Here is a 13,042-nt window from a genome sequence, read left to right as displayed (position 1 = left end):
ATCCGTAGTAATTCAGGGAATGAGCCACAGTAATTTTAGTCTACAATCTTTCATAAATTTTTATGGTGGTCCCAATGAAATCTGAATATTGATCATGTCTATAATAGTTTAGGATTTACTGTTAAAGAGGAATTAACAAGTTTTGTAAAAAAGACCTGAATACTAAAATCTGAACGATTTGGTCGATCTCAACGAAAGACATTTCAAATAAAAGATCATCATTAAAACGATAAATGTTGTAAATATTAACTCTGTAACTTTATTTGTTTAAAAGATATAGTGAATTTAAATTGTCATTACTTTCAGTTAAGCATCAGATCATCATGTCCTCCACACAGAACACATTGAACAATGACCGCATGACACCTTATTGAATCATTAGGTAATAGACTATTTGATGTTAAGTTTAGTGCATAATAGTTACTTTTGTTCTTTATTTATTAATCAGAAAGGACTTTGGTGCACGGCTACTGGCCGTGACAGTCAACGTTAAGATGGGAATTGTATTGGTTTTATGTAAAAAAATTTGGCGTGTATTATGAATTGGCTTCAGGGAAGGAAAGTGCACTAGTCAGTTCAGCGTCGATGTTCGGCACGCGGTTGACGCGGCCGGCTACGGGCAAAATGACAGTTCGAATTGGGCAGCGAAAGTGGACAGTCAGTCCTTAGGTAGCTAGGAAGTGAAACGTCTTAGAAAATTTCACGTTGTGTGGTATCGCGGGACATAGTCTCTGAGCCGTGAGCAGCTGCGCGCCTGGTGTGAACTCTAACTTTTCGCGTAGATAACGAGGTGGAGTATTGGACTTGTATTTCGCGATGAGATTGTAAATGATCGAACTGTGTGAAATGGATATGCACTCGAGTGTAACAGTAACTGTTAATACGACCACTTTCGCTATTAGTTTGTTTTCTGAATAAACATTATTCTAACCAAGTCGCAACTGTGTGGCCTACGTCATTTACGGGTCGTCAATGTAATTCCAGATATTATTATTATTGTTATTATGTGTTATATTAACTTTACTTGTTTCATACAATTTTGCAAACTTTTCATCAGCCAAACAACTTAACCAAAGAGTCACAAGTGTCTAATTTTGAGCGTGTAATGCGACTCGTGTGGTTCAACCCATACAAGAGTTTGAGGCAAGACATTTCGAAGGAGAGGAGCCGCATGTGAGCCTGAACATCTTTGGTACGTTTGCTCACAACTGGGGGCTCGTCCGGGTAAGGAATTTGGAAAGTTTAATTGAACGATAGGAATCTTGCAAAGTGTCGGAAGAGGATTGGATTATGGAAAGTGTTAGTTGCGGAATATGAATCTGGAAAGTTTTAGAATTGGATTTGAAGTCTGCGAGGTGTTTCCAAAATTAATTTCTGAACTTCGATAGGCAGGACCTCCCGTAAAATTTAAATGTGAGATCGGTTCAGGACGGAATAATAGGTTTCTTTAATAGTTTTGAATCTGTGGTCTAGGTCCCAATTCTGTGCCAGTTTAGGCAGTTTGCGTGGGACTCTGAGCTACGAATTTTGCAACAGTTTTGCGTATCGAGTTTTAGAAGTGCTTACGAGTGATGAAAAAGTAACGCGGAAGAAGAGGCGACATCGAAAGTACGTGGTTCCAGCCAGAAGCGGCATCTTCAACGACGACTCACGGCGCAGTGGCGGTTGCAGTACCACCTCGGAGGCTACGAGATCTTAAGCATCGGCTTCAACTGCAACATCGGCAGAAATACCATGTCAGTACTATCCAGCACGACAAAGATAAGTACCTGAGCTGATAGCGAAATTATATATGATTCTGTAGCTCAATCGCCAACAATAGACGTCGCTAATATTAAGCAGTCGGCCAGTTTGTGTGGGTCCGAAACTACTACCGAGTCGCTTAGCCCGATGTCGGAGCGGGAGAGCGTGATCGGAGGTGAATTTAGTGGGGCAAATATTCAGAAATCTGGCAAGGGAGATGAATTTGGGGTAGACATGATGTCGCAATTAATGCAAATGATAAGAGGATTGGGATCCAAAACTGATTCTGTTAAATCCGATATGGGTGACATAAATTTTAAAAAATGATTCTGTTCAATCTGAAACAGCTTCGGTTGTGAAAGACGAAGTAGGTAAAATTGCTAGTAGAATCGAGGAATTGATAGACGAAAAATTAAAAACTATTGGTGATGAAATGGGCAAACTTTCTGATGAAGCTGGGATACTTGACTCTAAGGTAAATAAAGCGAAGAAAAATTTCTGTGATAAGGTGGAGAAGTTGCTGACAGATATGGGAGGCCACGTAAGAAATTGTATGTGTAAGCAAGATGGTATAGAAAATTCTATAGAGGTACTAACAGCGGTAACGATTATGGTGATGAAGGTGATGATGGAGAAAATTGTTAAGGAGGTTAATGAGGGCGGCGTAGCATTAGCCTCGTCAGCTGTTGACGAGTTCGTGTGCATATCGGTGGATATTGGTGAATTATTTTTGAAGGAAGGTAGTCATGATGTTTGCGTGCTGAAGTTATTAAAGCCGGCCACTGTGGCCGAGCGGTTCTAGGCACTTCAGTGTGGAACCGCGCTGCTGCTGCGGTCGCAGGTTCGAATCCTGCCTCGGCCATGGATGTGTGTGATGTCCTTATGTTAGTCAGGTTTAAGCTGTTCTAAGTCTAGGGGACTGATGACCTCAGATATTAGGTCCCATAGTGCTTAGAGCCATTTGAACCATTTTTTGATGTTACGAAGGTTGAAGCTGCTGGTATTGATACTTTAGAGGAAGAAATCTGTGCATACGTTTCTAATAATGGAGGTGAACCCGAAATTCTGGATGGAGTTTGAGAATGGATGTGGATCTGAATTTGATGTGCGATCTGAAATTAATGTGGCGCAGGAGTGTGTAGGAGAGGAAAAGGTATTATGCTCAGGTTTAAATCAAAACGCAGCGGAATTTAATGGTACTGTTGATTTTGAAGTTGCACGATGCTGTAGCTACAATTTATGTGATGTAACGGCAGAGGATGGTGTAACTATGAACGGTTCTTATATTGGTGATTTGCCGATGGACGTAAGTGAGGTTTTATGTAGCAAGTTGAATGACTTATCAGCGGGTGTTGAAAGTGCTGTTTGTGAAAGTGTTTGTAATGACATGGAAGTAAAACGTAGTGCTTTATTTTATGATAATGATTTTTAGCTACTAAAGTAAATAATTTTAAGGGAGAATACAATGTGTTTGATTCTAATGTAGAAACTGATATTTGGACAGAAAGATATCTTAAGGAGGAATGAGATTTTACTGGAACTGATTGGCGATGGAATGGTAGAACATTATAGCGTCGTTTGTGGACTCGAGATAAGTTTAATATACTGAGAAGTCTAGAAGGGAGAAAAAATTAAAATAGGCCGAAAGAAGCATTTATTGAATTATTTTGAGACCATTATGTAATTCAGGGGTGACTCAAAGAGGATATACGTACTCTGGAGATGAAAGAGAAGGGACGAGACCTAAAGAATGATTTATTAAGGGAACAGTGTTTAGAGCGATAGGAAATGATTAACGTTCAGCCTATCATTGTAATAAAGCAATTGACGAGAAAGTAGGCACACTGCTTGATTCTGGAAGTAATGTGTCGGCAGTGTCAAGAGGTTTTGTATATAGGGCAAAGAATAAGAAATTAGTATTACTACCTGTAAATAGTGTAAAAATTAAAACGGCAGTTGGGGGTTTAAGTCAGCTGATAAGGCTATAAGTGCTATTGGAATTCAAGTACGAAGAGAATCATTTTAGTATAAGATGCTTTGTAGTGAATGCACTTGTAAATAATGTGGCGCTGGGAACGGATTTCTTATGTAAATATAAAACTTCGTTTCACTGTGTGGGAAGGGGTTTGGATTTTGAAATTGAGGGTGCAAAAAAAAAAAGTAAAATTTAAGAATCTTTTGACGGGGAACAACCACACTGGGCACACCATAATTACACATGGTTGAGATGAAGAAAACAATATGTGTGGCAGGATAAAGGAAATGGTAGAAGCAGTCGAGGGTACATCGGAGGTAGAGAGAAAGCAGTTATGTGAATTGCTGTGCCGTTATGAGGACACATTTGTGATCGTCCCGGTAAAGTAACAGACTTTGAATATTCCATTAAAGTGAAGCCGCACGAGCCAGTTAAGTGCAAGCATTGTATTATTCCTATTCCTGATCGGGAAGCCGTCAGGGCCAGGTAAAGGAAAATGCTAGAATGGGATATTATAGAGCAGTGTAGGAGCAATTATTGTAATCGCATTGTAATTTTAAAGAAAAAAGACAAATTGGTTAGAATCATGTTAGATGCGTGTAAGATCAATAAGGTAACTGTGAGAGAACTCGACGAGCTTGGTAATATGGAGGAACTGCTGTAAAACTTCAGGAACATAAAACTGATGTCTGGCATTGACTTGACCTCAGGTTTTTGGCATACCCATTGGCAGACGAAAGCAGACTTTACACAGCTTTCTTATTCGAAGTACGAAGCTACCGGTTTCAGGTTGCACCGTTCGGCCTCAAGGTTTCAGTGGCTGTATTTGTGAGAACGCTAAGCCGTATCTTAGGAGAACGCTTAATGAGTAAGTTGGTGATATATGTGGACGACCTTTCCATAGCGACGGAATCCTGGTACGAACACTGTAAATTGCTGGAGGAAGTGCTTATGTCCTTCAGATGAGGTGGGATGACGTTAAAGATTGCCAAATGCGAATTTTTTCCTAGCGGAAATTCAGTTTCAAGTACACAGTCTTACATCTGAGGGAATTTTACCGAGTACTGCGAAACTAAAATCAATCACGGATTGTAAAAGGACAACCAACAGAAAACAATTAACATAGTACCTCGGATTATGTGAGTTTTATCGAAAATTCTCGGGGGATAGAGGAATGAATAACTCAAACCCCGGCATGACACTTCGACACTTCCGTTCTGTTTGTCGTCAGACCGTTCAGCTTATGGGATAGGCTGCGAAATCTTCCAAGAAAAACAAATCGGCGGGATGGTAGAACACCGGAGTGTGGCTTTCGCCATCCGCATACTCAACAATCACGAATGAGGATACAGCATATCAGAGAAGGAGCTGCTTGCAATCGTGTATGGATTCAAAAAGTTCCGTAGGCATTTGGAAGGTAGAGAGGCTACAGTGCCATCTGGGCATAAGGTCCTTAGCTTTCTGCAAGACTGTAGAATACTAAACGACCCTTTGATGCGCTGGGAAATGTTCCTGCAGCAATTTAGTTACTAGATACGCTACATTAAAGGGACCGAGAATTGTACTGCCGATGTTCTGTCGCAGCTACCCGTTGGAGAGGAAGACAATGGAAGGGAGGAGACAAAGAACGAATTTTAGCTGCTGTATATGAAAGCAGTTCCGGGGGAAAAGGAAATTCATGCGGTCTGCCGGAATATGCGGGGAGCGCAAAACTGTACTGAAGAACATCAATATAAGATTATTTGGAGGGGTAATTTGCAATGTTTTATTTCAGGATTTATTGTAGCTTGTTTGTCGTTTCGTCGTATAAGGATTTTTGTTTTGTTCTTTTTTTCTTTGGCATAGGGTCTGAGCAGTTGTAAAAAGATAGTTTAGACACATATTTCGGGGCGAGGAGGTAGGAGAACTTGATTATCTGGTGAACGGTATCAAGTCAAAATTAGTGTACAGTATGCGTATAAATTATGTTTTGGGGGGTATATAAGGGATTTATTTATGTGTATGTATGTGTTTAGGCTTTAGTTTTTCGATATTTTTGTTGTAATTTCCAAGTTACAAGATATGGTCACGCAAATCTGGGTGCATGCAGGTCGGAGAATTTTGGAAAGTGAAAATTAATCATGCTTATCTAGGAAGACAGATGTGCGTTTATCTAAGAGAATATTTTGGGGGAATAATTTTTTGTTGTATGGAGTAACGATTTGTGTACGCAGCTTCACTGCGCGGAATTAAACGAGTGAGATTTGTTCATATTTGTTGTTAGTTTTGAGTCCAAAATTAAAAGAATACATTAATTAGTCGATGAAGTCGATTGGAAATCTGTGACGAGATGCATGTCTCTAGAGGGACTTCCATAACATGTCACGTGTCAAAATCATTGAAGAAGTTACGAGCATCTTGCAAACGCTGTAAATCAATTGCTTACTGTGTAGTATAGATGTGTTTGTATCGATTCCACAGGGGGAAGTGTTTAGTGTAAATCTAGGTGGTTTCGGAAAGTGTTTGTTTTCTGGTATCTACACGCGATTCGAATTTCATCAGATTTGTTCCCCCAAAACCATTCCAATCGCATACAGAGCCATACAGAATTTCGGTGGGGTACCCCGATCTGAATCTGTGGAGCGCCGCTAGAGAATGCGTTGTGAGGAAAAAGTTCTGTGACAGGGAGCACAGTGACTCTGATATTTCTGCAGCATTTCAATAGACAGTCGATTTTGATAAATGTACAATTTTATTTGGCGTTTAATTAATATGCCGTAATTCATAGTTTATGTCAGATATAAGTTTCTTTAAATTTAAAGCATGCTGCATCAACGCCACTACAAATAATTACACTATTGATCTGATGCTTAGGATATTTATGTTATTGTATTATGAATTTGTGTTTTGTAGATTTAGGTGCTACTTTATAACATATATGGCACGCCAACATGTTATTAAATGGCGGTGTGTGAGTTAACAAAAATTTCGCTCTAATGTAATTACTGTATATGGCTGAAAGAAACAGCCTTCCAGGAATTGTGAAACGAATCCTGTCGTCCAGGACCGAGTGCCTCAAAGATCACAGATTCACCACGAGGAGGGGAAACTCACAGGCGTCAATTGTGCCGAATGAGGCCAGGCTTATCAGGCCTAAGCGCTGTAGTGTGCGAGTGGGACGGACGAGAACCTACGTCATAGGGAAACCCCACTTAGGAAGTGTTTGTGCCCATGGAGGCTTACATTGTTAAATATGGGGGACCTAGGATCGGCCCAAAAGGGAAACATTTATGAAAACTATTTAATTCCTTAGTAATTCAGGGAATGAAGCCACAGTAATCTTAATCTACAACCTTCCATAAATTTTCATGATGATTCCAATGAAACTTGAATATTGTTAATATCTATAATGTTTTAGGATTTACTGTTAAAGTGAAATTAACAAGTTTTGTAAAAACGACCTGAATACTAAAATCTGAATGCTTTGGTCGATCTTAACGATCGACATTTCAAATAATGCGCATCATTAAAATGATAAATGTTGTAAATATCAACTCTGTAACTTTATTTGCTTAAAATATATAGTAAATTTAAATTGTCAGTATTTTCAGTTAAGCATCAAAACAGCATGTCCTCCACACAAAACACATTGAACGATGACAACATGACATCGTATTGAATCATTAGGTAATAGAAAATTTGTTGCAAAGTTTAGTGCATAATAGTTACTTTTGTTCTTTATTTATTTACCAGAGAGCACTTTGGTGCAAGGCTACTGGCCGTGACATTCAACGTTAAGAAGGAAATTGTATTGGTTTTATGTAAAAGAATTTAACGTTTATTATGAAACGGCTTCAGGGAAGGAAAGTGCACTAGTCAGTTGAGCGACGATGTTCGGCACGTGGGTGACGCGGCCGGATACGGGCAAAATGACAGTTCGGATTGAGAAGCGAAAGTGGACAGTCGGTCCTTAGGTAGCTAGGAAGTGAAAAGTCTTAGAAAATTTAACGTTGTGTGGTATCGCGGGACTTAGTCTCTGATCCGTGAGCAGCTGCGCGCCTGGTGTGAACTCTAACTATTCGCGTAGATAACGAGGTGGAGTATTGGACTTGTATTTCGCGATGAGATTGCAAATGATCGAACTGCGTCAAATGTATATGAGCTTGGGTGTAACAGTAACTCCAAATCCGACCACTTTCACTATTAGTTTGTTTTCTGAATAAACATTATTCTAACCAAGTCGCAACTGTGTGGCCTACATCATTTGTGGGTCGTTAATGTAGTTCCCGATAGTATTATTACTGTGATTATATGTTATATTAACTTTGCTTGTTTCATATAATTTCGCAAACTTGCCATCAGGCAGAAAATTTAAGCAAAGGGCCACAAGTATCTCATTTAGGGCGTGTGATGCGACACGTGCGGTTCAACTGTAGACGAGTTTGAGCCAAGACATTTCGACGAAGTGAAACCGCATGTGAGCCTGAACATCTTTGGGATGTTATCTCGCAAATAGATTGTAATAACACTTACAAAGTATACTTTTTGTGCAAACACACACTTTTTCAAATTGAATAAGGGCTATTGACGTTAACAAACTAAAATTTGGGTAAGTTATAATGTCGGTTATGTTTGTCACAGGATTCTGTTGTGAGTCGTTTTCAAAATATTTTATTTTGGGAGGCTCCCACACCGACACTTGTTTGTCCCATACAATCTGTGTAACTGCTAGATACGATGTTATGATGGCTTAAAGTGTTCTCGTGTGTTCCTTGAGTGCATTGCGTCTTTCTAGTCAGTTAGTGTGTCACAGTCCAAGCAACATGTCAAGAGTAGACTATGGTATTTACCAATGCGGAAGAAGCCGACATGCTCATGATGTATAGAGCATGTAGAAAGAATGCAGCTCGTTCTTGTACAGTATAAGCGGCAAGATATCCCAGTGCACGTGCAATTGAATAAGGGCTATTGACGCTAACAAACTAAAATTTGGGTAAGTTAAAATATCGGTTATGTTTGTCACAGGATTCTGTTGTCAGTCGTTTTCAAAATATCTCATTTTGGGAAGCTCCCACACCGACACTGCAATTATTTATCGACCTTTCCGACCAGTTACGTGAAAGTGGTAGTGTAAGTTCATCCACATATTAGCTTCCGGAAAACCACACGAGGTAGTGGCATGAGTCAGGTAAGTGATGTATGCATTCTCCATCGACGAAGGCTCCATCCCTATCCCATCACTCTCCATCAAGAGCAGCATGGAAACGATTATGAGAATCGTGTTAAATTCTGTACATGGCCATTAAGACAGGATACTCCAGGGGTATCATATATCTTGTTTAGTGGTGCAACCACACTTACCAGTCTTGGCCAGGTAAACCGCCAAACCGTGCACTATTGTTCCGGGCAACCACACTTACCAGTCTTGGCCAGGTAAACCGCCAAACCGTGCACTATTGTTCTATTGACAATCCCCTTTGCCTTCGTCAGGTGGATATCAGTGTCCGTGGTGTGTAAACGTGTAATGTGCGATAGTGAAGCTTCAGCTCATAGGCCTATTTTTCATAGAGGGAACACTGAAAGCTCACAAGTATCGCAGACTCTTAACAGATCATCTTCCATGGATGTTAAAAGATGTTCCTCTGCAGACTAGGAGGAACCTGTAGTACCAATATGACGGCTGTTCAGCCCACAGTGCACGACGTACTTACAGCATGTCTTCACGAATTGTTTCCAAATCGTTCGACAGGTCGCATAGGACCTGTACCTCGACCAGCCCGTTTCCTAGATTTGGCGCCTGTTGAGTTCTTTTTCTTTGGGGAAAGCTGAAAGACGCTGGCTCCCAAAACATACCAACCACACCCGATCACATGCAAAGACTTATTACTGCAGCATGCTCGGACATCTCCGCTGAAATGCAAGCACATGTGCAGCAGTCGTTCCACACAAATTAGAAGCTTGTATTACAGCAGCCGGCGGTCAGTTTGAACACAACCTGTGACGTTCAGTTGTCTCGGTACTGATCGGCATCTACATAACTAGTATAAGCACTTCTGGTGATTTTTAGTGTGGGCTACGACAAGTGTTGTACAAGGGACGGTGTGAGAACTTTTCAAAATATGATATCTCGTAAACGACTCGCACATGAATGCTGCAACAAACACCAGTTACATTCTAATTTGCCCTACATTTAGTTTGTTCACACAGAAACTACACTTTCTAAGTATCATTACGATCTGTTGATTGGATAGCAATAGGAGCCCCTCATTACCAATCCATTCTCTGGAAACTGCACACCAAAAGCATTTTCAATTTCCGCAATATATAAATGCAAGTTTCAGGTGATTCACCATGTATAAGCTGTGAACCTTGATTAGTGATTCAGTAGGTGAAGATAAGTGTAATCATTGTTTCCGTATCATCATGGGCAACCACTCACACGAGAGCACGTAAGTTTTAGTTAGTAGTAATATGATAGTATTACGGTCAACTGTTCTGTTGATTTTGTTTTATGCAGAGCAAGGTACATGGCTCGGTATTGAAGCATATAACGCAGTGAGAAGCATAAAATAGTGCTGTGTCATCTTCTGTATATGGCTTCCCACTCTTCTTCTGCTGAATGGCTTTATACACATCTTTTCACATTACTTCTACAATACCATTATTTTCATTATCCACTACCTGGGTTTCTCATTGATGTGTGGAACTGTACAATCATGGCGAGGAAAATTCTGGTAGAGTGGAGTAATGAGAAAAGGAGAAAAACGACCAAATAGCACAAGCATTGACTTATAGGCAGACACACAAAAAGGAATTAAAACTTCACTAGCTTCTGCACAAGTCCTTTAACAAGCTGGTGCACACACAACACATACAGACACACAGATGTACACAATAAATACTTACACACACACACACACACACACACACACACACACACACACACACCTAAACATACTTAAACACACCTCTCCAGCTGTACTGTGCCCACAGAACATATTGTATGTTCAATTAGAATTATTATGTGTGTCTGTCTGTGTGTGTGTGAGTGTGTGTGTGTGTGTGTGTGTGTGTGTGTGTGTGTGTGTGTGTGTGTCTGTGTGTGTGTGTGTGTGTGTGTGTGTGTGTGTGTATGTGCTCGAGCTCGTTAAGAGATTCACTCTTTTTGTGTGCCTGTCCATGATTAAATACCTCTGCTATCTGGGGAGTTGTTTCCTTTACTCCTAAATTATTTATGAATCATACACACATTTATAAAAATCTTTTAATGCCTGTGCAGGTTTCTCTCATTTGTTAGTAACTGTGTCACCTGTAATATTAATTGATGAAACGTGGTATGTACAAAGCATATGCTTTGTTTTACTTCATACTTTTTTCTGTTACAATATTTTCAATTTTCCTCGTTTACATCTACTAAGTTTTGGCTATTTACGTACTCCGTCTCTTCAGTCCTGTCTGGTACCCTTTATCCAGCCAATACCTGGTTGGAAATGATATCGTCCATCTCCTATTTTACAGATAACCAACAATACCTGCATATAGGCGATTACTACAGTGGGGTCACCATTCCTAAAGGGATTGTAATGCTGTTGCCAGGCCCTCACTCCACCCCCTCCCTTCCCTGGGCTGGAGTCTGTGCACCAATTCAGTCTCCGATTATATTTGATCATATAATTAATTGTGACATCGTGTTACATAGTGTTGGCACATCATGTGTCTGACATCGGATGTAGAAACCAGCCCAGTATTTAAATAGGTGAATGTGGAAAACCACCGAAAAACACACCCAGGTTGTTTGACATGGTAGTCCCCATTACTCATCCATGACGTCGGTACGATAGAGGAACAGTGGGACGTTCCTTGTCCTGGAATTGGGCGCTTTTATGCACATGGATTTCAGCACTGGTAAATTATTGTAACTCCCTATTTTTAAAAATTCCCTTCATACACAGTTACATATTTCTGCCTCATGTGTTTTCTCCTATTTCTGTAGTTACCCAACTGTAACTGTTATGCCTGTATGAAGAACATACAGAATAGTGATTGTTTCAATTGAGTTGTGGTAGAATTTGATTATCAAAATCAGTAGAAACCCATGTTTGCGATCTTGCATCTGAGATGGAACATGGATACCAGACCACTGTTCACCTAGTGCGAAATGGAAAACCGGCTAAAACTGACTCACATTGAGGCTGGCCAGTACGCAGACCAATCATCGTTAATTTTCCTGGGGGGATGTGATCAAGGATCGTTGTACCTCCTTGTCGCAAAGCAGCCGCACATTAGCACAAGGAGCTAACAAGGCAGGTTTATAACTACTGTTTCCATTTAATGATGACGCGTGTTCCATTATTAAGTAATATAAACCTTCAATAAATATGACGCTGTCATTATTTGTAGTCACTCCATTGCTACTAGTTCATGGATGTTAGGAAACCAGAGATAATTGACACCTATTTCGTTGTACTATATATGGATATGAAAAGATTCACTTCAGATAGACATAAAGTATATACTCTCATATTACTGTAATATGCTAGATTATTGTTCACAGTTTCTCAGACAGTTGATGATTGCAGAGATAAATTCTTAAAGATATTGCTGGTTCAAGCAAGCACTTTGTGATAATTTCTTTACGTTGTTTTAGGTACTGGTGTGGCACACTCAGACTAAGAAGAATGAACCATCAGCACCTCTAGACATTAAAAAATACAACAACACAAATTTGGTACTTCTGAAAAAACGAACTGTGTAGGGAAGTTCGTTCACCGATGATACAAATGTAGCTAAAGTGCCATTGTAACTTTCAGAATCTATGATTTGAGTGTGTTTTCTGCTGATTTCTTTAACTGCAAGTCACATTACATACTTCTATTTAAGTACTGAAAATTTTGGCACTAAGACGGGAACTGAATATTTTATTGTCAATAAACTCATTCAAATTAAATGAGTTTATATGATAACTTTATCATACATTTAAAAGTTTACATACTGATGATAAACATAATAAATTCTTCTAAGTCAAAGCACACATTCAGTTTTGAACTCTCTTTCTGTGTAGTCCTTCATTTGTAAAGTTTTACTCATATCACTGCTGTAACAAAACGCTGTCTTTTCTGTAAATTAAAAATCAATAATTATATTAAGAAATTTGTAGCTGTAAACTGTAAAAATATGGACTGAAATGTACCTGCCTGCATACAAGTAAGCTGTCATATGGCTGTAACAATTGCTGCTACGTTGTTAAAAGAGGATGTAAAAAGGAACAGAATATTTATTTGTAATGTGTCTGTGTGGTGGTGTGTCAAGAGAGAAATGAGGAGAGAGAGAGAGAGAGACACATGA

General features: G+C 39.6%; 1 protein-coding gene across 1 annotated transcript in view; it reads left to right on the top strand.

The window, feature by feature from the left end:
* The window catches only part of LOC124775335 (galactosylgalactosylxylosylprotein 3-beta-glucuronosyltransferase P-like), a 193,725-nt gene extending 181,261 nt beyond the window's left edge, over positions 1–12,464 (top strand). Inside the window, exon 6 of the mRNA XM_047250167.1 lies at positions 12,345–12,464. Within this exon, the coding sequence (XP_047106123.1) occupies positions 12,345–12,452 (108 nt within the window). The 3' untranslated portion in view covers positions 12,453–12,464. The remainder of the gene's footprint in view (positions 1–12,344) is intronic.
* The last annotated feature ends 578 nt before the right edge of the window (positions 12,465–13,042 follow it).

The sequence above is a fragment of the Schistocerca piceifrons genome, chromosome 2 (assembly GCF_021461385.2).
Source record: "Schistocerca piceifrons isolate TAMUIC-IGC-003096 chromosome 2, iqSchPice1.1, whole genome shotgun sequence".
Classification (NCBI taxonomy): domain Eukaryota; kingdom Metazoa; phylum Arthropoda; class Insecta; order Orthoptera; family Acrididae; genus Schistocerca; species Schistocerca piceifrons.
This window is presented reverse-complemented; position numbering and strand designations above follow the sequence as displayed.